The 27,197-nt window shown below is 35.1% G+C and overlaps 1 protein-coding gene across 41 annotated transcripts in view; it reads right to left on the bottom strand.

Moving 5' to 3' along the window:
* Nucleotides 1–27,197, bottom strand: part of LOC115212079 (calcium/calmodulin-dependent protein kinase type II delta chain) — a 429,066-nt gene that overhangs the window by 178,606 nt on the left and 223,263 nt on the right. For all 41 annotated transcript variants that reach the window (XM_036502876.1, XM_036502886.1, XM_036502877.1 and 38 more), the window contains 2 exons: nucleotides 15,853–15,936; nucleotides 15,010–15,104 (listed from right to left, as the gene is read on the bottom strand). In XM_036502876.1, coding sequence (XP_036358769.1) covers nucleotides 15,010–15,104; nucleotides 15,853–15,936 — 179 coding nt within the window. The remainder of the gene's footprint in view (nucleotides 1–15,009; nucleotides 15,105–15,852; nucleotides 15,937–27,197) is intronic.

Here is a 27,197-nt window from a genome sequence, read left to right as displayed (position 1 = left end):
AATTATTGTTTATAAATCCATAATACTGGGTGTGTTTGATTAAAGATGTACAATGTGAAGCACAGACAATCATTATTGGAATCAACCAAAAGCTTTAAACATTTTTTTACCAATAGACCCCTTTGATTCCTATTTTACTTGGTTGGACTCTCTTAGCCATTTGATGTTTAAAAAAATATATATTTATATAATTAAATATTAATAGGAATTGTTTAAAAAAAATTGTTAAAATATTTTATGAATTGTAGAAGTATAACAAATTTATTGCAGATAAATTTTAACAACAAAATTGTATATGGACCACAATTGAGAACCACTGCTTTAGAATAATGAGAGGATGCTACAGCATGGCCAGAACTATATTAGTTTAGTGTTGTCTAAACTAGAGTTAGAAAAATCTTAACCCCTTCCCCATCCCCACACATTACATCATGTAATATTTATCAAAATATGTATGGTACCTGTGTATGTACAGCCATGTTACATGTCTGTGAAATGTGGGCTTTGACTACAGAGGACTTGTGAAGGGTTGTAAGAAATGAAGCTAGCATGCTCCACTGGATGAGTAATATCAGTGTACAAGTATGACAGAGTGTAAATTATTTAAGAAGAAACCTGGGTATAAGAGGCAAAAGATGTGCGCAAGAGAGAAGACTGCACAGGTTTGGTCATGTGATGCGTATGGATGAGGACAGCTGCATAAAGAAGTGCTGAGCACTAACTGTGGAGGGTACCTGTGGAAGGGATAGACCCAGGAAGACATGGGAAAAAGTGGTGAGAAAGAATCTTCAGACACTGGGCTTCACTGAAGAAATGGCAAGGGACTGGGAGATGTGGAAATTTGCTGCACTTGACAAGACATGTCAAGCTAAATAAAATTGCTGTCTGCTACTTAAAAAGCACTTGTGCTAGTACTGTGTTAACGCATCTGCGCTGGTGTTGTGTAAATGCAACCATGCCAATAGTATGCAAAAAACACCCAGCACACTGTTAGGTGGTTGGCATCAGGAGGGGCATCAAACTGTAGAAACCATGCCTCAACAGACAGTTGGAGTCTGGATAGCTCTCTGCTAGCCAGATCCATGTCAAACCGTTCAACTCATGCTAGCATCGAAAGTAAACATTAAACAACGATGATGATGACTTACAGAGATTTGCATACACATAAAATATGTCACAGACTAAATCTATTAATATCATCTTGAAACTGGAGATATTATTCTGAGAAGCTGTTACAGTAAAAGAAATGATATGATATGTAAACATATGCTAGTCATCTTGATTAAATTTTGACTTTTCTGATTTGACTTTTTCTGTGATCAACAATGGAATTTATTAGCACATAAATCTGTAAGTAAGATGATAAATCTATTAGTAAGAATTATAGCTATCATTATCAGAGTTACTTAATATTCATATTCCATGCTGGCATAGGTAGACGATTTGACAGAATATGACAAGCCATAAGACTGTAATGAGCTACAGTGTCATCTTTAGCATGGTTTCTATGACTGGATGCCCTTCTTAAAACCCACTTTATAGTATGCACAGGGTGCTTTATTTATTTAATGTTAACAAATACATAACATTTAACTGTTAAATTTGAGAAGATCCTTGTTATTATTAGAAATGCCTGTGGTGTAGAAAAGTTATCTTTACAAATTTTGATATACTATTTTGTCAATGACAGTCAATATTCCCATATGACTAAAAATACCTTGCTTTCTTCAGCCTACTTTTATCCCAGCTCTCACTCATTTCCACAATATATCTAACAGCCAATCATGTTATGTTTATACCACCATACACTCTATGTATGCATTGATCATCGTTTTGTCCTCTTATAATTAACCTTTCTTATAATGGTTATTAACATCTAATCTTTATATATAAAAGTGAAGTTGTGTGTCTCTCTCCTACGATTTAGATTCCTAACTACTCCCACATTTTGCGGTGCAGTTTAACCAAAACCGGGTATCTTATAGTCGTGATTCATATCGAGCCCTTCTGGGTATTAGTGCGTGTCTACGATGAGTCTACGATTTAATAAAAAATTTACCATCATTTTTTCCCATTTTAATGCATTTTTTCGCTATTATATAAGGGAAGTAACTCTCTAAAAATGTCTACGATGAGTCAACGATTTAAAAAAAAAATTACCATAATTTTTTCCCCATTTTTAATGCATTTTTTGCTATTTTTTGGCTATAACTCTCTAAAAATGCTTATATAGTTATTTTCCTTACAAACCCGAGCAACGCCGGGTGATACTGCTAGTAGTAAATAATTAACTTATCTGTCTCTGATTATTGTAAATCCTCTAGTCGTTTGTGTATTCCTATCATGCAACACCATACACTCTATGTTGCCTTCTATATTAATTGCCAATGTTCACTATTATATATTATCACACATCTTACACACACCATACACATTCACTGATCATATTTCACTACTATACACTGTCACACACATTTTATAAATCCAAAATATCGACCTTTATATTCATAATTGAACTTATCTGGTATATGCACTGCATATAATCCTCAACATTCACTGCCAATGTTTCACTATCATGCACATCACACAACACTATTTATAGACATCTACACTCATTATCCATGTCTTACAATATACTATGAAACCTCTGACAGATGTCACAACTTATTTGTCTTTTGATGTGGAGGAAGAACTCATTTGTTGCAAAAGTGGCAGTTCTATTCTTACTATCTTTAAATCTAACCTCCTATATTATGTCCAATATAAAAATTATCACCTATGCAACAAGGCTTTATTTCCCATTTTTAATGGGCCAAAAGTTGTTCAGGTTGATAGCTATTCTAGTGCTTAAGCTGCACTTGAAACCATGGTTCTCATCCATTCAGTCACAGAACCCACTATACATTTGTATAGCAACTGTTCATAGTGGATAATAAACTGGCAGAACCAGTGGAGTACTAGACAACATGGCTTGCTGCATTAAACAACATATCTGTATGCTTTGAGTTCAAATCTCATTGGGGTTGATATAACTGAGTATACCTACACCAACATTTATAGCCTTGTTTCTAGTTTAAAAATCAATTGTTTGTACTGGTCAAACAGTATTGAACTCCTGTATATATACTTCCTGTACACCCAGAAAATCTCTTTTCTGGAGCTAAGGTAATTTTCTGTCTCTTTTTACTAACAAAGTTTAAGCTAGGCTCACTTTCATACCTCTTACTCAAGCTCTAAAAATATAGCAATGAGAAGCAGCTCATTAGGACAGAAACGTCCACAAGTGCATTCCAGCATAAAATCCTTTATGATAGTTATAAGGCCTAGAGTGAAGAGAATATGGCTGAAAAGATGAAATTCAGTAAACAGAACATTATGATATGATGAAGTAGTAGTGGTAGAGATGATGGATTGCGAAGAGATGCAAATTGTCATTTTTTTTTAATTTCTAAAGAAATATACAGATGATGAACACAATATACTAAAAGCACATTAAATATAAAAACTTAACACTTAGTATAAGTGATGAAAATTTGGGTTAATTGCTATGTCAGAGAACATTGACTAATATTAAAAACTAAATGAAATTTAACTTAGTAAGTGCAAAGTAACCAATACCAAAACAATAATTGTTTAAAATATGAATGTGTTTATTATCATTATTATTATTTATGAATATATTGTATTTATTGTGAAATGTGAAATTTGTCATGTATTTATGAGTGTGTGTGTGTGCAATGATTTAAAGATATGAAATACAATGCTCACAACTCTTAAGTCATGAAAACAGGAATGGCAGAAGATTTGAATTACTGCATAAAATTTATGGAAGAAAATACACATCAGTTTATTCAGTGATTTGCTTGACTTTCTGATGGATTCATGTGAGATAGCTTTACTATAACTAGAATTGCTATGACTGTTGTTGCTACTACTGTAGTTAACACTGTTGTTGTGATTGATACTCAATGGAAAGCAGTTTGTAAGTAATATAGAACAAAATGTATTATCAAGGGAGTCAGTATGCTTAGTTTCTGTGTTGCCAATAGATAGCATATCCAGTATAGAACAGTAAAGCAACAAGAATAAAGAAATATAGATGCACTGAAACAAATCCTTGCAGCTAACTGCAAGCACAAAATTATGGACAAATTTTTTACATTCAAAATTATTTGGTATTATTTAATCTGATTTGCAAACCCAAGCAAAGTATAATTCTGGTATTGCATTTTTGAAATTTTTGAAGCAAAAGCACAATGATGAAGGAAGATAAGAAATTCTTAATTAACAATTTTTATAAACATTTGCAAACACATTACAACATGTAATACCTTTCTGACTGCATTAAATCTTTTTATTGTAGATTTTGCTTGTCACTTATGGGCAAATCACAAACAACAAGCACCAGAATCCATCATGACTTGTGACTTTTAAGCCAAGATATTTATATTTAAGCAATATCTGTCACTTGAATGTTGTGAACAAGGAACACAATGTCTTTATTACAATTTTACAACAAAACAATAATTCAAAGATTACTTGAAAGTAGTGAACTCAAGTTAGATGGTGCAATACAAGAAGCACAAATAGTAGTAATTGCACAGCCTCAGATAAATGTTAATCACTATAATTCATATTCAATAACATATTCTGCTAATGCAGTATCAGAGCCTTTACAACACAATCAAAATAATTCTAATGATTATCTTTCTCTGGCTGCAACTAGAAAGGATTATAAATACTTTTTCCATGGTAGTAGTATTCATAAAAGACAGGATTGTCTCACCAAAAATCCCATGTTGATCAGGTGGAAAAATGGAAATATGTTGATCTAATAATAATGTCATCAAGTGCCATTTTTACATTTATCTTTGTTTCAGATTCTGCTCAAAAATTGCTACAGCTATAATAAATAATGAAGATGTTGACACTAATTGATTCAGGAAGTACAGAAAATTTTATTGGCATTGCTTTGCCATTAATATGAAATTGCCTATTAAATTTACTTCGATAATTACAATGGCTTCTTTAACACAAAGAAATGTAATTAGGTTTTATTATTTGTAATGACAATATTTACAATAATGTCAAATTTTCAACAATGGATAATCTTTCTGTACCTTTATTGTTGGAACAAAGTTTTACATCTCTCTATGTCTCTCCACAAAAGTGTGGAGATTAAATACAGTAGCACTCCAACTAAACTTTCAATATATTACCTAACTACTGTGCTTTGAGACCCATCTCAAATTTTTAAGGGTTTTGATTTTAAAAAATCAGAAAGCTATAACTATACATACTCTTTTACTTGTTTCAGTCATTTGACTGCGGCCATGCTGGAGCACCGCCTTTAGTTGAGCAAATCAACCCCGGGACTTATTCTTTGTAAGCCCAGTACTTATTCTATCGGTCTCTTTTGCCGAACCGCTAAGTAACAGGGACGTAAACACACCAGCATCAGTTGCCAAGCAATGCTAAGGGGACAAACACACACACACAAACACACATATATATATACATATATACGACAGGCTTCTTTCAGTTTCCGTCTACCAAATCCACTCACAAGGCATTGGTTGGCCCGGGGCTATAGCAGAAGACACTTGCCCAAGATGCCATGCAGTGGGACTGAACCCGGAACCATGTGGTTGGTTAGCAAGCTACTTACTACACAGCCACTCCTGCGCCTATATGGTTCCTTTTATTTTGTAATTTTTTTTTTTTTGGATTGCTCAGTAACTTGTTAAGAGAGATATCATAGGACAGTGTTTCTCCATGAGATACCAAGGTTTTAGTTAAGAAAAACTGTAAAAAATAAAAACAGCCCACTTTTCCTGATGCATATCCCTTTCTTTTAATTTTAACTCTGATAAAGAACATCTCAAAATATACTAACAAGCTGGACTTTAAAATAAGCTTATTAGTAAGTGCCACTACATGTTGATGACTGATCTTATATGAAATTTGAAAATAGAGCAAATTCATATAAGTTTTGCTCTTTCAGTTGAAGAATGCTGTAGCAGCTTTTCAAAGAATAACTGATACCATAATTACTTTTATCATCTGAATGCAACATTTGCTATCATTGACAATGCTATTGTAAGTAGAGTGAGTATAGATGTAACCAAAATAGAGACAAATTTAATGAGCCTACCAAAAGATTATAAATAAATGTATACATAGTATGAGGATAAATGAATACACTTATCTATTTTCTGGGATAAAAAAAAGAAAAATTTTTATTTTAGAATTCTACAACCAGATCCAGAAAGATTAGAAGCATTAATTTCCTTCAAATAATAAAAAATCATTCCAAAGATTGTTCTCATTCTGTTTCAGGTGAATTCCACATTAATTAGATGAAGTAAAGCCAACTTTACTTCATTTAAATAATGTTGGAATTGTTAGAGCATTGGACAAAATATTTTGTGGTATGTGTTTCAGCTCTTTATGTTTTGAGTACCCGGGCATGCATAGAGAACTTGTCTACATCTAGTCAATGAAATAGTGTCTTGAAAAAATAACTAAAGGAAAACAACAAGAAACCACTTTTGTATTCTTCCACAAAAATTCCATGGAAAGCACACAGCCACTGTCAGAAAAGTTATTGGGAATTTTCTTTGACCTGATGGCACAAAGAAGAAGAAAGCCACTTTTCACCAATTTCATGTTATCTTTTAGTATAATCATAAAATTGTGATCTTTACTTGTCTTGAATTTTGTATTATCAAAGCTACATTTGGAACAGCTGATGAATCTAAAATATTTGCACTTCAAACTAATGCCTCTGAAGTGGCCATATTTGGTGTATTGCTGCAAAATAATCAATCTTTAACATATTTTTCAAGGACATAAAATACATTGATTGAATGAAAAGCCTTGCTGAGAGTGACATAAAGTGGAGATATTGATTAATTGCAAAACCTTTCCAACTATTAACAGATCAAGAAAGTGTTGTTTTTATTTTCAGCTACAAATATTTATCAAAGATTAAAATAATAAACTGATACATTGGTGATTGGAATTCTGTAAATCATTCTGAAAAAGAAAACACCATTGCTGATGCTTTCTCCAGAATTTGCCATACTTCTTCAAATTTTCTCTCTCTCAAATTCATCTTTGCCATCGTGTCATTCATTGGCTTTTATCACTATAGGAAATTCAAAATTTTACTTTTTAGTATAGATGACCTATGCCTCTTGTAAAGATTGTCCCAACAAAATCAGTCAAGTCAATATGCATTCAGTGGTGCCTAACAACTAAATATTTACAATCTAACCAAATGTTTAGGTATGTGAGGATATAAGTACATGTGTATGAAGGTACCTACAATTGTATACGATTTGATTTGATCTAGTTTCAGTTCATGAGCTGTGGCCATGGTGGGAGCACCACCATTTGTATTAAATGCAATTATTTATAGGCTTCATGCAACTAAAGGAATCATGTATCAAAAATAAGCACATGGCCTAACATTATTATGTAGTGTATGCCAAATTTTAACTTTCTTATTTTTCATTCAGATACACTGACAAAATCAACATGGTAGATTCCAAACTGACGAGAAATAAAAAGGGTCCACTATGCTTGGTTTTAGCCACCAACCGCAGATACTTGAAGATGGCCAGCTTCTTTAACATAACCAAGTTTATTGTATTGAAAGTCAGCCTCTAGTAGAAGCATGTCATCTGTGGCCGAGAAAAAGAAACATCTCAGTGGTCAGATGTAGCGAAGCTAGTTGCATTTATCCAACAGTTTGCAAGCTATCATCAATGACAACTCTAGTGTATTGATGAGGTTAATCACCAAAGCTGCTCCAGATGGCAAAGTCCATAATGTCAAATATGTGGTGTACATGGACACCTGGTGGGAGTTATACATGTTACAGAGAAAAATAACAGTGTGATCACGAGCCTCCTAGCTCACCTGATTTGAATTCCCTGGATTGCTGTGTTTGGGGCACTGTTGAGGAGAATGTCAACTGGCCACCATGCCTATTTTGCCAAGGATATATCAGAGTTCTTGTCATGTAGTAGTGTGTACAGCAGGGGTGAGGGACTTGATCCTAGTTTGCAATTGCTTCTGTGGCCACATTGAAGCCATTATTTAAGTAGTTATGTTAAATGGCCAGTTTTTTTTATGTATTCAATTGAATGTTTGTACTATTTTCCCTGGGAGTATATTGTTTTCCTGTTTGGCATCTTTGTTTTTTTTATGGTTTGTTCTTAGTAGCTTTACTCATCCTGTACATTGTAACTAAAAATCTTAGATTATATCTTTGGAATTTTAAATCATTTTGATCAAACTTGGGAATAAATCATAGCTGCAGTACTCCATATAATCAACAGGAGGATAGCTAATGCAAGTGATATCTTTGCAAATTGTGAAAGACCATATGATTTAGACTTGAAGATTACAAATCTTAATATGTTCAAGTAGGAGCTAGTTCTCCTAGAAGCCTTTTATTTAAGGAAACCACTTTTATAAACAGCAACTAACAGCACACCTCATGAAAGATTATTTCTTTACTCAAGAAGTACAACAAGTAATAGAAGTAAACCAATTTGGATGATGCTAAGTGGAAATGTTTTCTTGAGGAAACCCATTTTCACTAATCAAAAACAGGTCCTTTAATTGAAGAAATTCAGTTGGTGGATGCTAATTCATATCATGAAACTGTTAGATTTAATGGAGAATGAGAAGATACTGTAAATTGCAGGGACTTTGCACCTTGCCCTATGAAAACTTATAAATAGCAGGAATTGAGAAATTACAAGAAAACTTAATGAAATGTGAAGTTTATAATAGTTCTTTTAATGAATGAATACTTCATTATTTCAAATGATTTTGAGTCACAACTGCCCATTAAAATTTCAATATAATCAGATAACATTTTATATCAAAGCCAGTGTATTGTATATCCTCGTCAATAATTGGAACTCTAAGCTGTGGAGAATGTTGTGAAATGTAAAATGTTGCTATGTGCATATGTGTAGAATGTTTTAAATGTAATATCAGCCACGGTGCACATGAGTTGGCTCAGGTTCATCAAATAAAGAAAAACAACAAGAATGACAGCAGAATTGAATCACTGAATAAAACTTTTGGAAGTAATTCTTGTCTATACAACATTATTAATCTATCTCTCAGTAAAAATGTAGACTGAAATAATTGTCTAGGACTTACACGAGATCTTACATAACAAACTTCTATTTTCAGAAGCATTATCACACCAAAAAAGTAAGAAAATAATTATTTCCAAGAAAGATATTACATTCTATTCCTGACATGAAGAACTAATCTGATTGGACTACATGAGACATTGTAACAAAAATAGAAATATTTGATACTTGACATGTAGATTCAAGCTTGCTTCTATTGTGCTAATTATAGTCATTGAAGAGTTGATTTACTCATCAATTTTAAGTTCTGAAGAAAAGAAAACACTCTGCTTTATCTCTTACATATTTACAACTTGTGGACTACCCTCCAACTCTGCACTTTCTAACTTTCCAGCTGTACTTCACATCCACAAGAATCTACTTTCTAATTCTTGTTACATAGTTTTTTTGTGTAAAAGACTTTGAAACTCCTTCCTAGTGTATGAATCCCCACTATACACCCCTTTACTAACAAGATTTACTTGGGTGCATTAATAAATGTTTGGTGACTTTTTTAATATTTAAATATAAAACAATTTTCAAAAACTTTAATACAATTCACATTTAATAATTTTCTAAGGAATTATTCCTTAGTTTTAGCACAGCAACCATTAGATTTCATCAAAATTTTCAAAACCTAAGTGAAAGATTTTGTTTTTCACAATCCTTTTAGAATTATATTATGATTCAACTACTACTTTAAATCTTCAAATTACAACTCAAACAGCATGTCCCACTTACTCCAACTTTTCTGTAGTGGTTCCTACTTTTCTGTAGACTATTTATCAGATGTTTATGTATGTGAGGATATATGTGCATACATGTGAGAAAGTACATATAGTATATATGATATATAAAATATATTAACCATGCCACGCTGTCTTGGTCTTTACCTCTTTCAGATCTTACAGAAAACCTTGTGCAATAGACTCTTTGGATACAATGATCTTGTGGTTAAAATTAAGACAATGGACTGTTATCGGATGGATATGAGTTCAGTATTTACTACAGTTACTATGACCTTGAGAGAAGGACATTAATATGCAGACTTCCAATATAAACCATATAATTCCCACAGACTATTTGTGATTAACCAACGAAGAGCAGTAATTAAAGTATATGAGTGTGATGGCACAAACAGCCCTCTTAACTAAGACAATATAATGATTCAGGGAGAAATCTTTAATAATCTTGAATGGTAAACTTAATCTGTTCCCCAGTTTGGCACAACATATCTGACCCTTGGGTGCCTTTAGTGGAGTATTTTCTGTTGCATACATTAAGAGGATAGCATGAACATTTTGATGAATTGTTTCCTATTGCAATATGCCATGGATCATAATTTCTTACTTTCTTCCCTTCACCTCCACTAGTTTTGGAGGACTTATAAAGACCATGAGAACTGCATCCCTTAGTGATTAAACCATAATTAAAGGCTCTACTTGAAACATTAGCTCCTTCTTTTCTGCATTCAATTTTGGTCAGATATTAGATAACAACTGACTTATTTCTTCAGTTTACTATCATCTAACATCAATGCATCATATCACCTTTTATCCATATGTATGTGTTTATCTCACATCATGGTCTACTAATTTAGTGGGAACTGAGAAAAAAAAAAAACAAGAAAAAAAACAGACTTCTTACTATTAAGAAATTTAAATATTACATTTCAGTATTTCACAGGTTGCTATGGTTCCCTAATAAGTTTAAAGTCAACAATTCAGTGGTTCCATAAAAGATTAAGTGACTTCATTTATGCCAGAGAAAAAGGATCATCTAATGTAAGAGCAGCAATTCAAGTGTTTGTAATAGTAGTCTATAGTCTCGGGACCACTAGGTCAAACCATATCAGAGCAGCCTACAGAGAGTAGCAGTGGGCAAGTTCTTCTAAAAAACAAAAGACTTTGAAACAATCTGTTTTTCTTGCTGGCTTCGAGAAAGGTGCCGATTCATAAAAACTTTAATGCTCTAAAAGTTATACACATGATAATATATGTGTCTATGAGAAAATGTTGAAACCAACAGGAAAGTAAAATAAGAAATAAAAAAGAAAATATTATGAGAACAAAGATACATGGTTGTACACATACACCCTTAAATGTGAATCGTAGTTAATTCTTTAGAACACAATCATTCCTTCACTTCCATCTTGGTGCACATATCAAATTGTAGATTATGTAATGCATTACATTGCACTGCGTTGCAACAGATACTCATCTTTCTTCCTTTCGAGACAGATAATACATATATAGCATGTTACTTAATGAAGTGGAGGTATTAAAAATTGAGAAAAACCTTGGAACATTCCAGAAGGAAATATAGATAATTTTCAAGAGTTCAGCTTGCAGCTTCACATCAGTAAACTAAGAGCACTAGCTATCTGTTTAGCTCAATACTTATCTATATAAAAACATATTTTAAAATTAGTATAATCTATAGAAATCAATAAACCATTTCTAATCAGTAAAATGTTATATAAATTTACCAAATGAAAACTTAACATTGTATTTGTAAGATTTCTACATAAAACCAAAACTTTTGTTATCAGAGATAGTTCGTAAAGAAAAGAAAGAAAACTAGAAGACAAATCTCAAAATAGAAAAGAAAAAATGAATACTATCGTTGAAAGTAGTGTAGTTTAATATTTATGTATATTTAGTTGGTTTTTCAGCTTGTCCATAATTGTGATGGTCTGAGACATTAAAAAAAAATTGATAGAAATGAAACCTACATGTAAGACCAATCTGTAAGACACAGTTGATGGCAAGTTAAGGCTTTGAAAGTGCAGCGAGGTTTGAATTCATACTTAAATCTAACTTTGTTAAAGGCATCAAGCTGTAGGGTTTTCAAACATGCACCATCAATCCGTATCTTCACATGTGATCTAATTAAAGTTTAACAGATAAGTAATAGAAAATTTTTTTAAAACCCACTAAATCAACATTTATATGAACTATAGGTACTTTCTTCTTTGTCTTCTTCTTCTTCTTATTATTATTATTATTATGATTTGTTTTAATATAGATACAAGGCTAGAAATTTTTGGTAAAGAATTGTCAACTAACCCAGGTACTTGAATGGCACTCTATCAACTCCAGAAGGATGCAAAACAGAGTTGATCTTAGTTGGAGGCAAGGACTTTTGTCTGATACTCCAGTGATTCTGTCAGAGATGTTTACAAGAGTCAGATGGAATTTAATGAAACAGATTTTCTATAGCATTATGCCCTTCCTGTTGCCAACCCTCATCTTTTTCCAAGCATGGTAATATTTACCAGATGTGCTTTTCTATGGAAGAACAACATTGCTAGTAGGACAATGGTGCTCATTTTCAACCATTTTGTGATGTCAGGACAAGGGTACACACACATGCAAACACAAGTATACATTTATGACAGGCGGCTTCTTTCAGATTTTCTATCAAATCCACTCACAAGACTTTGGTTGGCCTGGGGCTACAGAAGACACTTGCCCAAAGTACAGCAAAATGGGACTGAACTTGGAGACCACATGGTTAGGAAGCAATCCTTTTAACCACACAACCATGTAAGCACTTTTTGAAGAGAATGTGAAATAATTCTGTTTTGGAACAGTGGGTCTTGAAGTACACACAAACCTGTGATATGGACTGATGTATTACAGGCAGATTCACTTTTTCTAATCTAAAGGGTCTTCAATCCAAGATTATAGCTTTATCTGTGCTATGAGATCCACTGTTTTGATAAGGAATTGATATCAATAATAATATAAGACTATAGGTCTAAACACATTGGCCATTTCATGACACATTTAGCCCAGTTAGCTTAATTAGTAAAGTGCATTAATCTCAAGTAACAACAACTGCAATAATATTGTTGGTGATGCTTCAGAATGATCGACGGAATAATTAAAAAAAATAACTATTGCAGTTATCAACTTTAGATTTACATAATATGATAAATTGGAAGTTAAGTGAAGTAAACAATTTAGGTAAAACAGAAAACTAAATGCATTTTAAATCCACCCAAAATTACAAATAAAAGATATACATAATACATGCATGCATGAAGGAAGGGTTTCGATACAAAGAAAAAAATCAATTACAAACCAATCATAGCTGATGTACAAAATTATAGGTAGACTGAATTATATAATAAAATCTCATACACAGCAAATTAGACATAACATCTCAACACTTCACCGACAAACATAATACACACACCTCAGGAACACAAGTAGTGCAGTGGAAATTTTGAAATAATAATAATGATGATGATAATGATAATAATAATAATAAATGCCCTAATGCAGTACCAGGCAGTGGCTTTCATGGCTTCTCATCTTAACTGATTCGAAGAGTTATCATGTACACTGTTTTGTCTTGGTATAAAAGATAGGTTACAGCAAATATTATGCTCAATTCCACAGATTTGCTTGTCAGTTGTTTGACCTTAACCAGTTGAACATGTCCCTTAGTGGCTGATGATATGTGCATCTCTGATCATGAGCAGAAGTAGTGGGGGCACATCATAGCCATGTGTTGAGAGGAATTCTTTGGGGTTTGGATAATTCACCTCTGGAAACATGGGTGTTTTGTTCAACATCATTAAACAACACTTATTCAGGAGCCTTTTGAGTAGGATGGGCTACTTGACCTGAAGAAAATTCTAACTGGGCCTCAACTGCAAGGTCATGTGCTGTTAATCTTGATATGAGATCACCATTCTGCACACATTTGGTTGTGATGCATGTGTCTGGTGTATCCTTATCAGATGGGTAGTCATGATGGGTATACTGGGCTTTGTATATTTTACCCCAGTGTCACTTTGATGGCATGCACTGCTCTCTCACTCAATAATAATAATTTCAAAGTATTTAGAAGAAACCATTGATCCCAGTACATGACTAATATTTTATTTTATTGACCACACAAGGATTTGAACTTGGAACATAAATAGCTGGAACAAATATCACATAGCATTTTTCCTAATGCTCAAACAATTCTGCTAATCCAACACCCGTGAAATAGTAACAATAAAGATTATTAATAATGCTAACTTCTAAGTTGGGCTCAAGTTCATAAATACTGTGAGTTTGGATAGACAAATAAGTTCATCTCAATACTTGATTGGTACTGAAACTCTGGAACTGATGGTGAAGAGAGGCAATTATGATGGAATTTAAAATTTGAATATAGAGGTTTGGCAGTAAATATATCAAGGCCTGCGGTTAAAACACAAATTTTTTACATACAGCTGCCTTTTTTTTTTATTAGACACAGCATGATATTTAAACAATGTTCTACCATCCTTGCCATTCCATTGCCATTATAATAATACAAAGAACAGTAACATCACAAACAATAGTAAAATGAGCTGTCAGACATTTACATACTCTTAAAATATGAGATTTTCATAACTTTGAATACTGTCATGATATAATAGATCCTAATATGGAAAGCCTCCAATGAAAACTCCCAAAATGGGTCTATTTCAGAGAGACTTGGAAAGAACTGTTGATATCTGTAGAATATTACAAAAACCAAAACAGAATGCATCTCCAGGCATCTGTTGCAGATAGGCCTACTGAAGTGAACAAATAAAAGTTTACAAAAGCAACAGCAACAACAAAAGCAAGCAATCCAGTAAAGCAATGAAACAGAAAATTACAACAAACTAAATAAATGAATGAGTGAATGAAAGAGTAGAATTTACATATAGTTTCAAAAGTTTTCTCTTAGGGAAAAAGACCTCAAATTTCACCCAAAGATTAGTAACTTTCTTTCAAGATAAAACATTTAAGTTCTCTAAATCTGACTAAAAACAGAAAATTTTGATTTTGAAGAAAGAATGTTAAGTTGTACTTACATCATATGCTCCTGCTTTAATTTGTGCATATAACCGATGTTGATCTTCATCCCAGAACGGAGGATAACCAACTAAGAGAATATATAAGATAACCCCTAAAATAAAAACAACAGAATGTTAGGCTGAGTGAAATATGTTTTAGAACAGGGATATATGATAAGTTTTCAGAATTTCTATTTTAGTTTTTATTGGTACAATGAGTAGGACAGAAACAGCTTCATTTATATGCAGAACAACTAGTGAGGTAGGATAGTCAATTAAAGTGACTGAATTTGAACTCCAGTAAATGTTTGCTGGAGAAGAATAAATATAGAATTCTAGAAAGATGTAGTTGTGAGAAGGAAAAATTGTGAATAAAGGTTTAAAAGGAGGGTGAGGTAGAGAAGGAGAAAGAAATAGAAGTGGGTTTTAAGAGCACTAATACATAAATGAACATTTGCTTTTGAGTGTGTGTGTGTGTATGTGTGTGTTTGTGTGTGTGCACATCCACACATTATTGTTATCACAGAATTTGTTAGAATTGGTTAGTCATGCTGGAACAGATTTGCTAGAGTTCCATACATCTTTAAACCAGCAGGTATATTTCATGGTATTTTGGTTGTCTGTTTTTTCAAATAAAATGTGAGTGTTCTCGTCACTGTTTAGATGGAGTGTGACGTAATGTACTTAAGCAAATGTCTTCTAAAATCTTTCAGGAGTAAGAGTGCAAAATTTTAGTAGACATGCATCTTTTCATGTTTCTAAAAATATTTTCTCACATGGGTTAGAGTTATCCAGGATGAACATTTTTTAAAATATGAAAGCTAAGTTGATAAAAGATGATAAATAACTTTATTAACTTACCACATGCCCAAATATCTACAGGTTTTCCGTATGGATCTTTTCTTAATACTTCTGGTGAAAGATAACCAGGGGTTCCAGCAAAACCTGCCAAATAAAGATCATCAGAAATATTATGAGAACAATCTATTTAGGGTTATGGAATGAGTTTAAACATAGAAACAAAATAAATTACAAGTACTGAATAAGGTACAGTAATTGAGAACTCAAACTTTACTAGTTATGAATACAGTTAGATATAAATTTTGCTTTAATCTGCTTAACTGACTATTGACATCACTTTATTCTTTTCTACATCATAGACAATAGTATCCAGCTGTAAAAACACTTTCTCAAACAATATGAACAAATATTCCAAATTGCACCAATCTCTACAATAATGATTATATCATCATCATCATCATTTAGCGTCCGCTTTCCATGCTAGCATGGGTTGGACGGTTCAACTGGGGTTTGGGAAGCCAGAAAGGCTGCATCAGGCCCAGTCTGATCTGGCAGTGTTTCTACGGCTAGATGCCCTTCCTAACAGCAACCACTCCGTGAGTGTAGTGGGTGCTTTTTACGTGCCACCGGCACAGGTGCCAGACGGGGCTGGCAAACGGCCATGGACGGATGGTGCTTTTTACATGCCACCGGCACGGGGGCCAGGCGAGGCTGGCAACGGCCATGATCAGATGGTGCTTTTTACGTGCCACCGGCATATATATATAAATATATATATATATATAAATATTACATTTCTAAATCTCCCAGCGAGATTTATACAGTAGCAGCACGATAAAGTAATGGTATGTTGACAACTTAATAATGTGACAGTCCCATGAAAGGGAAGAATGCTACTGCTATTTAGCCCTAGGAAACAGAATTTCCAGTTGGCCATGACTTTATCAGTGTTTCTTAGGGCTAAATAGCAGTAGCATTCTTCCCTTTCATTAAACTGTCACATTAAGTTGACAACATACAATCACTATATATATATATATATATATAAACTCTTACTCATACTACCAAGAGGTCTAATGAAGATAAGCAGTAAAAACTGTTTCAGTAATATGAAATATAATTTAAGTAGTAACCATTTAATGATAAGCTGAAGTATAGTGTAACTCTAAGTCAAGTAAAATACCGTAAACATTGCATGAAATATGGTTTGATGTAATACTGACAAAATTTAATAATATTGGTAAAATGTTAAGGTAATTTGTCAAGCAGTGTGAGCACTGGATGCAATACATGATATTTTTAAATGTACAAATTTGTATTCAGAGTTGTTATGAGGTTTTATGGACGTTATAATTTATTCAGAGATGGTTGCTATTATGTCTTATAGGTTGTGTTGTGGTTTGTTCAGATATTACTGTTTTAAATTATGTCATCTTGTATGAAGTTTAATAGGCTTGTCATTTATATAGAAGTGACTGAGAGAGGGCTTACTGCAATTCTCTTGTCAAACTATTCTAATACAAAGAGTAATGCTGACAGTGAAGGATTGTAATTAAAGCATAAGGCTGTACATTTGGAAAAATCAATGTCCCATTCATTATGATAATAAGCTGTATACACACACACTCCATACATTGTTATATATATATATATATATCAATGTAAATTTTACATCTATAACCTTCATGTTTGTTGTAAAATGAATAGCAAAATCCAAATTATTCTAATTTCAATACTTTCATAAAAATGTTATTTTTGATGATCAACTTTCAGTGCTTCATCAGGACCCCTACTGCACATCTCACAATGAGCTCACCTCTTCTTTCAACTCTCACTGTGTTAGGTTGTTTGTATGACTAAAGATGACAATGGGTCTCTTCAGTTTACCATACCTTGCTTCTAGGGGAACTAGGGATGTTGTTGAGTCTATAAGACCCTCTCTCCAATACTCAAAATTTCCTTTTCTCATACTCATCACTTTAACTTATTCATCCATCTTGAGGCAAATACATAAAGGACCCCATCATGTACCACATACACTTTACTGTAATCCTATGTATATTCTCCCTCCCAGTCATTTCGTATCAACATCCATCATTCATTCATTTATCCATCCCCTACAATCTATCACTCTATCATTCTTATTTTCTCTAAGGCTAGTGCCCTTATAAAATACACCCAGTACTTTCTGTCAAGTATAGAGTCCACAGTACCCTTTATCTTGTAAAAGATATGTCAACTTCACTAGTACTGGTACCATGAAAAATTGCTCCCAGAACACACTGGTTAAGAGAGATATAATTCTCAATCATATTCAGGAGAGCAGCAACAACCCACATAACCCATGCCAGCATAAAAAAGCAGGGATTAAATGATGAATATGAATATGATGATGATGTTCATGGTTGCATTGTTGAATTATTCGTGCATGTGCATTTACTATTAGAAATTTGTATTTGTGTCTGACCTACAAGTGTAAGTTTGGTATGTAATTAAGTTTGTGTTCCTTCCAGCATATGTGCTTTTTTTCTATCATCTGTCATCCATCAAAGGAGAAACATTTTTAATCAATTGTTTTTGTACATGCTGATATAATAAGGAACAAAATTCTTGTTTAGAAAATTCCAGGGCTTGAAAATATACTGGAACTTATTTAACATAAAAAGGGACATATGTTTAAGACTACGCTGTAACATGTTAGTCAAACAGCGTATCACTGCAACGTACTTATTTTCTCAACTCACAAAGTAAAAACAGATTTTGAATTTTCTATCACACACAAGTGTATAAACACTGAAGACAAGAGCTCACAATATCATTTATATTTCATTGTTTACTATTGTTTCCACAATTCCATGTTGACTGATCTTGTGTCATACTTATAAACATGTCTGCAATTAATGATCTAGCTATATCTGCTGTACAGACACACTACTCATAGAAGTGTTTCTTCGAAATTGTTCACAAAAACAATATACAAAAAAAAGTTTATTTCACCTAAATACAGTACAGTATTCAACATTTTAGTAGGCAGTATCAAGAAATATAATTTTATCAGGAAATTGACAGAAATAAAAAGAGAGGGAAAAGAAACAGAAAGAGATAAAATTTCAGCTCTGTTCAACCTTGACCACATAGCTCATAAATACTATTTGACTGTCTGCTGTGCTTTCATCTATTAATGGGATTGGTCAAAGACAATTGGGCTATACCTCAACAGTACACATATACTACTGCCTAATTTTTACACACAAGGACACAACATATTTTAAGTTTGATGAGTATGTATCCTCACTTATTTGCAAACATATTCACACATACTTGAACTACATATTTGGATAAACAGATTCACACACGCATAAAAGTGCACACACATATGTAGTCAAAGTTGAACAGAGCTAGCGTTTTGTCTTCCTCTTTCTTTTCTCTGTTTTTATTCCTGTCATTTTCCTGATAAAAATATATATTTCTTAGTACTGCCTACTTTAAATGTTGATAAACATACTATATTTAGGTGAAACAGTTAAACTATTTCTGTGCCAGTGTTTTTGTAGACAGTTCTGAAGAAACACATATGGATACTGTGTGCAATTGATATGACTAGATCATTAGTTGTGAACATGTTTATAAACATAACATGAGGTAAATCAACATGAAATTGTGTAAAACAATATTAAACTATGAAATAAAAACTATCATGAACTCCAAGTCTCAATGTTTATTGTTCATATTCTAAGGTTAATAATGATTTTTTAGTTACTGGAACAGCACTTTCATAAGGGAATTTCTTCTTTTCAATTTTCAGATAGCCACTGTCCATAGAGATTCTTCCTAAGGTAAATGACTTTATCAGATCAACTATATATAATTAAATATATTTTCATAAAGTGTGTATAAATATGAAGGCACATGGCTCAGTGGTTAGAGAGTTGAGCTTACAATCATGAGGTGGTGAGTTACATTCCAAAACAGGGCTGTGTGTAGTGTTCTAGGGCAAGACACTTTATTTCACATTGCTCCAATTCACTCAGCTGTGGAAATGAGTTGTAACATCACAGGTGCCAAGCTGTTTCAGCTTTTGCCATTACTTTGAAAAACATTGGTGGCATGGAGAAGGGAGGCTGGTATGCATGGATGACTGCTGGTCTTCCATAAACAACCTTGCCTGGACTTGTGCCATGGAGGTTAACTTTCTAGGTGCAATCTCATGGTCATTCATGACCTAAGGGGCTCTAATATATATATAATATATATATATATATATATATATATATATATATATTGTTTCAACTAGAAAGTAGCATCATTGAGAGACAACAGTATACAACTTTACAAAGGAGGTTAAGACTCCTTAAAGTGTTCAAACAAACAGCATTGGGGAAGGGTAAAAACAATAAATAAATAAAAAAAGAAACCTAGAGTTGAGACAGCCAATATCATGATAAGGGTATATCTTAAAATAGAAAATTGTCATAGTTTACATAGGTTATCATGAAATGTTAGGAAGCTAATAAGCATGTCAAATGCATGCTTATTAGCTTCCTAACACTACATAATATATAGGAAAAAATCACCTAACATAGGGATTCTAACAGATTCTTTAGAATGGATATGGAAGGCATAAAGTGAAATATAAACCCAAAATAAGAGTCTCAAAGAACCAAATGTAAACAATGAAAATATAATTCATTAGTAGTGTGTTACATTGAGCACATTAATGAAATGAAAGCTCTCCACTTGTAGAAGTAGAGGGAACTAAGTAACATGATGAGTGAGCAACTCTGAAATAAGATACTAAATGTAACAAGTTGTTAACACTATATATATATATATATATATATATATATATATATATATATACACATACACACAATGGATCATTTGCTGGATCTGTAAATGTAATGTGGTCTATGTTGCAATATCTTTAAAGTAATTTGATGTAGAATGGGTCAAGTAGATTTGAGTGGGTATTTCATACTCCATACTAAACTGTTAAAGGTAAAAAAACACAACAAAATGATTGAAGACAAGGCAACAGGAAACCACACTGGCCCTGTGGAGGATATTTTTCTTAGCTGTTTGGACTGTTGCAACCAAATATAGCTGCTGCATCTTCTTAGATAAAGTCTCCTCAATCCGCACAGATGTTCCTCCATTGCTGACTTCAACCCAGGAACTGACAGCCATAGTCGATCACTCATCCATTAACATAGGTTGTAACCAGTCGACCATTGCTCTTGTGGCCATGTGTTGGTTCTCAGAGTAACCCATTCCTGATGCATTCATTCCTGCTTCAGTAGCAGTGCTCGGAAAAATGGAGTCTCCTGGTTCTGATCACCTCTGATATCGGGGAGAGGTCCCTGTAGAGGTTTAATTGGTCACCCTGTGTTGCCATTCAATATTCAGTGCATGACAGAGTAAGTGGGTGTAGCCTCCAACTAGTCATTCCTGCAACGTTTTGTCAGGTTTCAAGTTTTGAACCTGTAAAGTAGCCCATTTTCAACTGTTGCTTTGAAGAACATGACTTATTGGCTTTTTAAGAACGATGACTGTCAAGTCCTGTCTAGTTTGCTAATGGCATTCTAGGCTTGGGCCTTTCTTATCTCGAGTTCTCTCTTTGGTGAGGATAATCATGCACTGAGATATTTGAAGTTTTTGACTTGTTTTATGTTGTCTCTAGTGAGTGATTTGGGAGTTCCAAAGGCATTGAACATAATCACCTCAATTTTGTTGGTATTCATGTGTAGTCCCACCTCCAGGGATAAGCCATGCCAGGAATGCCTGGATATCAAACATAGAATCAGATAGCAGGCATAAATCATCTGCATAGTCTGTGTCACTGATACAATTTTCTAGTCTGTTTTGATTTCTGGCAGTTGCTCTTAACAGTGAAACTGAGATGTTGGAGAACTTCTAGGGTGCATCCCATCATGTAGCCAACAGCAATGATGAAGAAACATGGAGCTAGCATATCTACCTGCAATACTCCTGCCTTGATTTCTAAAAAGTCAGTTTCCCCATCAGAAGAAATGACTTTTGCAAAAGTTTTGTTGTCCATGATGCTGATGGGTTTCACAATCTTCTCAGGAAAGTTCTAAGACAATATTTGTAAACTACAGGGGAATTAGTCTTACAGCAATAGCAGAAAAAAATCTATAACGATGCTGCTGAAGAGAATGAGAATACACCTTGATCTCTTACTTTGAAACGACCAGAATGGATTTAAAGAAGGACGCTCCACTATCTCCCAGATCCTCATTCTTTGAAGGTGTTGCTGTGTAGTGTTAGTCTTAAACTAACAGTGGAATTTGAAGAAATAAACACTTACACCATGAAATGGCTGAAAATGGAGACACTGCTTCCTGGAATTATATATAATTATATACATTATATATACATATATAATTATAATCATTATATACATATATTCAGGGGTAATAGTGCCAAGCAGTGTTCTGGAATAAGTGTGCTTTAAGTTAGTTCAAGTATGTTCAAGAAATATTTCAACGTCTCATGAAAAATCCACTGCAGTTACAAGGGACAAAAAATTCTTTTATAGAAAAGATATTAAAAAAAAGCTTCAATTAAAGCTATGGTTTTAAATATGCGCAGAGTTACCTCTCTTTAGTATTTCCTATTAATAACAGCTAAAGAGCAAGAAACACTGCATCTTGGAATCCGATACAGAGAAACACAGGCCTTTTAACGTGAGACAAGTTTTCTCCATAGTAACAGAAGAAAATTTGCATTTAGAAGTTGAAATAGTCACAAAACATATTTCAACTAATTTAAAGTTTGGACACACACACACACACATATATGAATGTGTGCGTGTGTGTATATATATATACATATATGTGTATATATGTGTATGCCATCATCATCATCATTGTCATTTAATGTCTGCTTTCCATGCTGGTATGGGTTTGACAGTTTGACTGAGGACTGATGCACCAGAAGGCTGCACCAGGCTCCAATCTGATCAGGCAAAGTTTCTACAGTTGGATGCTCTTCCTAACGCCAACCACTCCGAGAGTATAGTGGGTGCTTTTACGTGCCATCAGCACGAGGGCCAGTCAGGCGGTTCTGGCAATGACCACGCTCAAAAGGTGTTTTTTACATGCAACCTGCATGGGAGCAAGTCCAGCGGCACTGGCAATGACCACACTCGAATATTGTTTATCATGTGCCAGTAAGGCAACACTGGCAAAGATCACACTCGAATGGAGCTTTTTACGTGCCATCAGCACATGAGCCAATCTGTGGCCCTGGCAACGACCACACTCGAATGTGCTTTTAACGTTCCACTGGCATGAGTTCCAATCAGGCAGTACTGCCATCGGCCACGTCAGCGATTTTGATTTCACTTGCCTCAATAGGTCTTTGCAAGCAAAGTTTATTGTCCAATGAATGAGGGGCACTCATAAGTGGGCTGGTTACAACCAGTGGCATAGGCCACAGGCATTGGTCTCACTTGGTTTGTCAGGTCTTCTCAAGCACAGCAAAGGTCTCGGTCACTAGTCATTGCCTCGGTAAGGCCCAATGTTTGAAGGTCGTGCTTCACTACCCCCATCCCAGGTCTTCTTGGCTCAACCTCTTCCACAGGTTCCCTCAACTGCTGGGGTGTGACAGTTTTTCACACAACTGTCCTCATTCATTAGCAACACATGACCATACCAGTGCAGTCATCTCTCTTGCACACCATATCTGATGCTTCTTAAATCCAACTTTTCTCTCAAGGCTCTTACACTCTGTCATGTATGCAAACTGACATTACACATCCAGTGGAGTATACTGGTTTCATTCTTTGTTAGCTTACACATGTCCTCAGCAGTCACGGCCCATGTTTCACTGCCATGTTCGTACACATGCGTCATACAGTCTACATTTTATTCTGAGCAAGAGGCTCTTTGTCACCAGCAGAGGTAGGAGCTCTCTGAACTTTGCCCAGGCTATTCTTATTCTAGCAGCTACACTTTCAGCGCAACTTCCCCTCTACTGACTTGGTAACCTAGGTAACAGAAGCTATCAACTACTTCTAGTTTTCCTCCCTGGAATGTGGCGAAAGTTGTTCTCTGCACATTTTCAGTGTTTATTGCTCCTGAGCATCTGCCACATACAAAAACTATCTTCCCAGTTAGCCTTCCTTTGATGTTGCTGCACCTCTTATGCGTCCATAGCTTACACCGGGCACATCTTAATGGAGTTTCTACCTACACCTTTTCTAAAGATTGAGTAGAGCCATCTACCTGAAAGGATTTGTGGTTTGTCTGCCTTCCTACTTATTAAGACTTTAGTTTTAGCTAAGTTGACTCTAAGGCCCTTCAATTCTAATCTTTGCTTCCACACCTGAAACTTTTCCTCTAGTTCTGATAATGACTCATCAATTAGAGCAAGGTCATCAGCATAGAGAAGCTCCCAGGAGCATCCTGTCTTGAATTCCTCAGTTATTGCCTGGAGGACTATGAGGAATAAGAGGGGGCTGACGATTGATCCTTGGTGGACCCTTACCCCAACCTGGAATTCTTCACTGTACTCATATGCCAACACTCACCTTACTGACAGCATCCCTGTACATGGCTTGCACAGCTCTCACTAACCATTCATCTATCCCTAGTTTCCTCATTGACCACCAGATAAGGGATCAGGGGACTCTGTAAAAGGCTTTCTCCATGTCAACAAAAGTTAGGTACAGAGGTTTATCTTTGGCAAGGTATTTCTCCTGCAGCTGTCTTACCAAGAAATATAGCATCAGTGGTGCTTTTCCCTGGCACAAACGCAAACTGCATCTTATCTAGACTGACTCTCTGCCTAATTAGTTGGGCTATGACCCTCTCCGTGACCTTTATTACATGATCCAGTAACTTGAAGCCTCTGTAATTATTTCTATCTAATGCGTCACCTTTACCTTTGTAGCAGTTGACTATGGTGCTGCTACACCAGTCATTGGGTATGACTCCATGAATCACCTGGTTAACTATACGGGTGACTAGGCCAGATATTTTGAGCATCTCTGTGGTGATTCCTGATGGGCCGGGGGGGGGGGCTTTTCCTGTCTTCTAACCCTTAATTGCTTTATCTACTAAGGTACTATGAAGGCACATGGCTCAGTGGTTAGAGCATTGAGCTTACGATCATGAGGTTGTGAGCTTGAATCTCAGACCGGGCTGCGTGTTGTGTTCTTGAGCAAGACACTTTATTTCATGTTGCTCCAGTTCACTCAGCCATAGAAATGAGTTGCGACGTCACAGGTGCCAAGCTGTATTGGCTGTTGCCTTTCTCTTGGATAACACTGATGGGGTGGAGAGGGGAGGCCAGTATGCATGGGTGACTGCTGGTCTTCCATAAACAACCTTGCCCGGACTTGTGCCTGGGAGGGTAACTTTCGAGGTGCAATCCCATGGTCTGTGTCGTGACCGAAGGGGGTCTCAGACTAAGGTATGATAAATTCTGATAGCTGGTCCCTCTGTTGGGTCAGCATTCATCAGACTCTCTTTCTCCCATTCATTCTCTTTACTTAGCAACCTTTCATAGTGGCATCTCCAAACCTCTCTCTTTGCAGCCTTGTTTAATGCAAGTGAACCATCATCCATGCAGACACATTTTTCTCCTATAACATCACGATTCTCTCTCACACACTGTCTTGCAACAGGAAATAACACAAATCTTTTTACTAGTGAGGATGTAGTCAATTTGGCTAGTGTATCTACCAGATTGGTCGGTGACTAGGTGACTGGCAGATTTACTGAAGTTAGTATTGCAAACCATAAGATCATTTGCATCGCAGAACTCCAGCAGCCTGGTTCCCTCTTCATTGCAGGAACCAAAACCATAGCCTCCATGTTCACCATGGAAGCCCCCTGCATGTTGTCCAACATTTCCATTGAAGTCACCAGCCACAAAGAGAAGGTCCTTGTCATTCATCAACGAGGTAGTCTGCAAGAGGGTGTCATAAAATTGATCTTTCTGTCCATCAGGTAGCCCCGCTGAGGAGCATAGGCCAAGATAATGGTTGGTTACCCATGATGTAGCACTAATTTAATCTGAAGTATTCTATCACATATTCTGACTACCTCGATTACCTTATCAACCCATTTCTCTGCAAGAAGTATTCCCATGCCCCTGACCCCATCAGAGTTCCCTGCCCAGAAAATCTTGTACCTGTGTTCTTTGCTTGTGAGGAATCTAGTGGAACCTCCTCTCCACCTTACTTCTTGGATGCAGCACAAATTTACATGTCTCTATTCAAGCATCTCAACAATCTCACCAGACCTACCTCTCAGTATGCCCACATTGAGGGTGTGGGAGGTGTGGGCCTGTGAGACCCTGAGATGAGGAACAGCAGCGTCATGTAACTGAAAAGATAGCTTGCATTTGGCAGAATTCATAAACAAACAATATCCTTCAACCTGCATACACTACACCATCATTGTAATGTGTTATATGATCACTACCTTACATAGGAGATAAACCCTAAGAAGGGGTGCGGATGGCGTTAAGCCTTTAGAAGTGTTCATGGGAGACAACCAAAGGATAACGGAGGATAGCGACTTCTGGTACAGCGAAATAGCAAAATTAGAGAAGAGCATCTTCTGGATTCGTATTCTTTGGATAGAGTTATTAAAATGAAGTATGTATATATAAATGATTTAGATGTATTTCTCCATTTTCTTATTTTGTATATATATATATATATATATATATATTAGTGACCTCCTTCGGTCATAAATGACCATGAAATTGCACCTAGAAAGTTACCTTCCGAGGTACAAGTCTGGGCAAGGTTCTTTATGAAAGACCAACAGTCGCCCACGCATACCGGCCTCCCCTCTCCGCACCACCAATGTTACCCAAGGAAAAGGCAAAGGCCGATACAGCTTGGCATCATTGACGTCGCAGCTCATTTATTAACGTGCAAGTGGCTGAGCACTCCACATACACATGTACCCTTAATGTAGTTCTCGAGGAGACTCAGCGTGACACAGAGTGTGACAAGGCTGGCCCTTTGAAATACAGGTACAACAGAAACAAGAAGAAAGAGTGAGAGAAAGTTGTGGTGAAAGAATACAGCAGGGTTCACCACCACTCTCTGCCGGAGCCTCATGGGGCTTTGGGTGTTTTCGCTCAATAAATAATCACAATGCCCGGTCTGGGAATCGAAACCGCGATCCTACGACTGTCAGTCCGCTGCCCTAACCACTGGGCCATTGCACCTCCACATATATATATATATATATATATATGTGTGTGTATGTATATAAGTATATATATGTGTGTGTGTTATATATATATATATAGCTATAATATATATATATATAATTTATATATGTGTGTGTGTGTGTATATATATATATATATATATATATATAAAGTTAATCTGAACATGAAAGCACAAAAAACACAAC

The sequence above is a fragment of the Octopus sinensis genome, linkage group LG5 (assembly GCF_006345805.1).
Source record: "Octopus sinensis linkage group LG5, ASM634580v1, whole genome shotgun sequence".
Taxonomy (NCBI): domain Eukaryota; kingdom Metazoa; phylum Mollusca; class Cephalopoda; order Octopoda; family Octopodidae; genus Octopus; species Octopus sinensis.
Note: the sequence above shows the minus strand (reverse complement) of the source record. Positions and strands in the feature narration are given on the sequence as shown.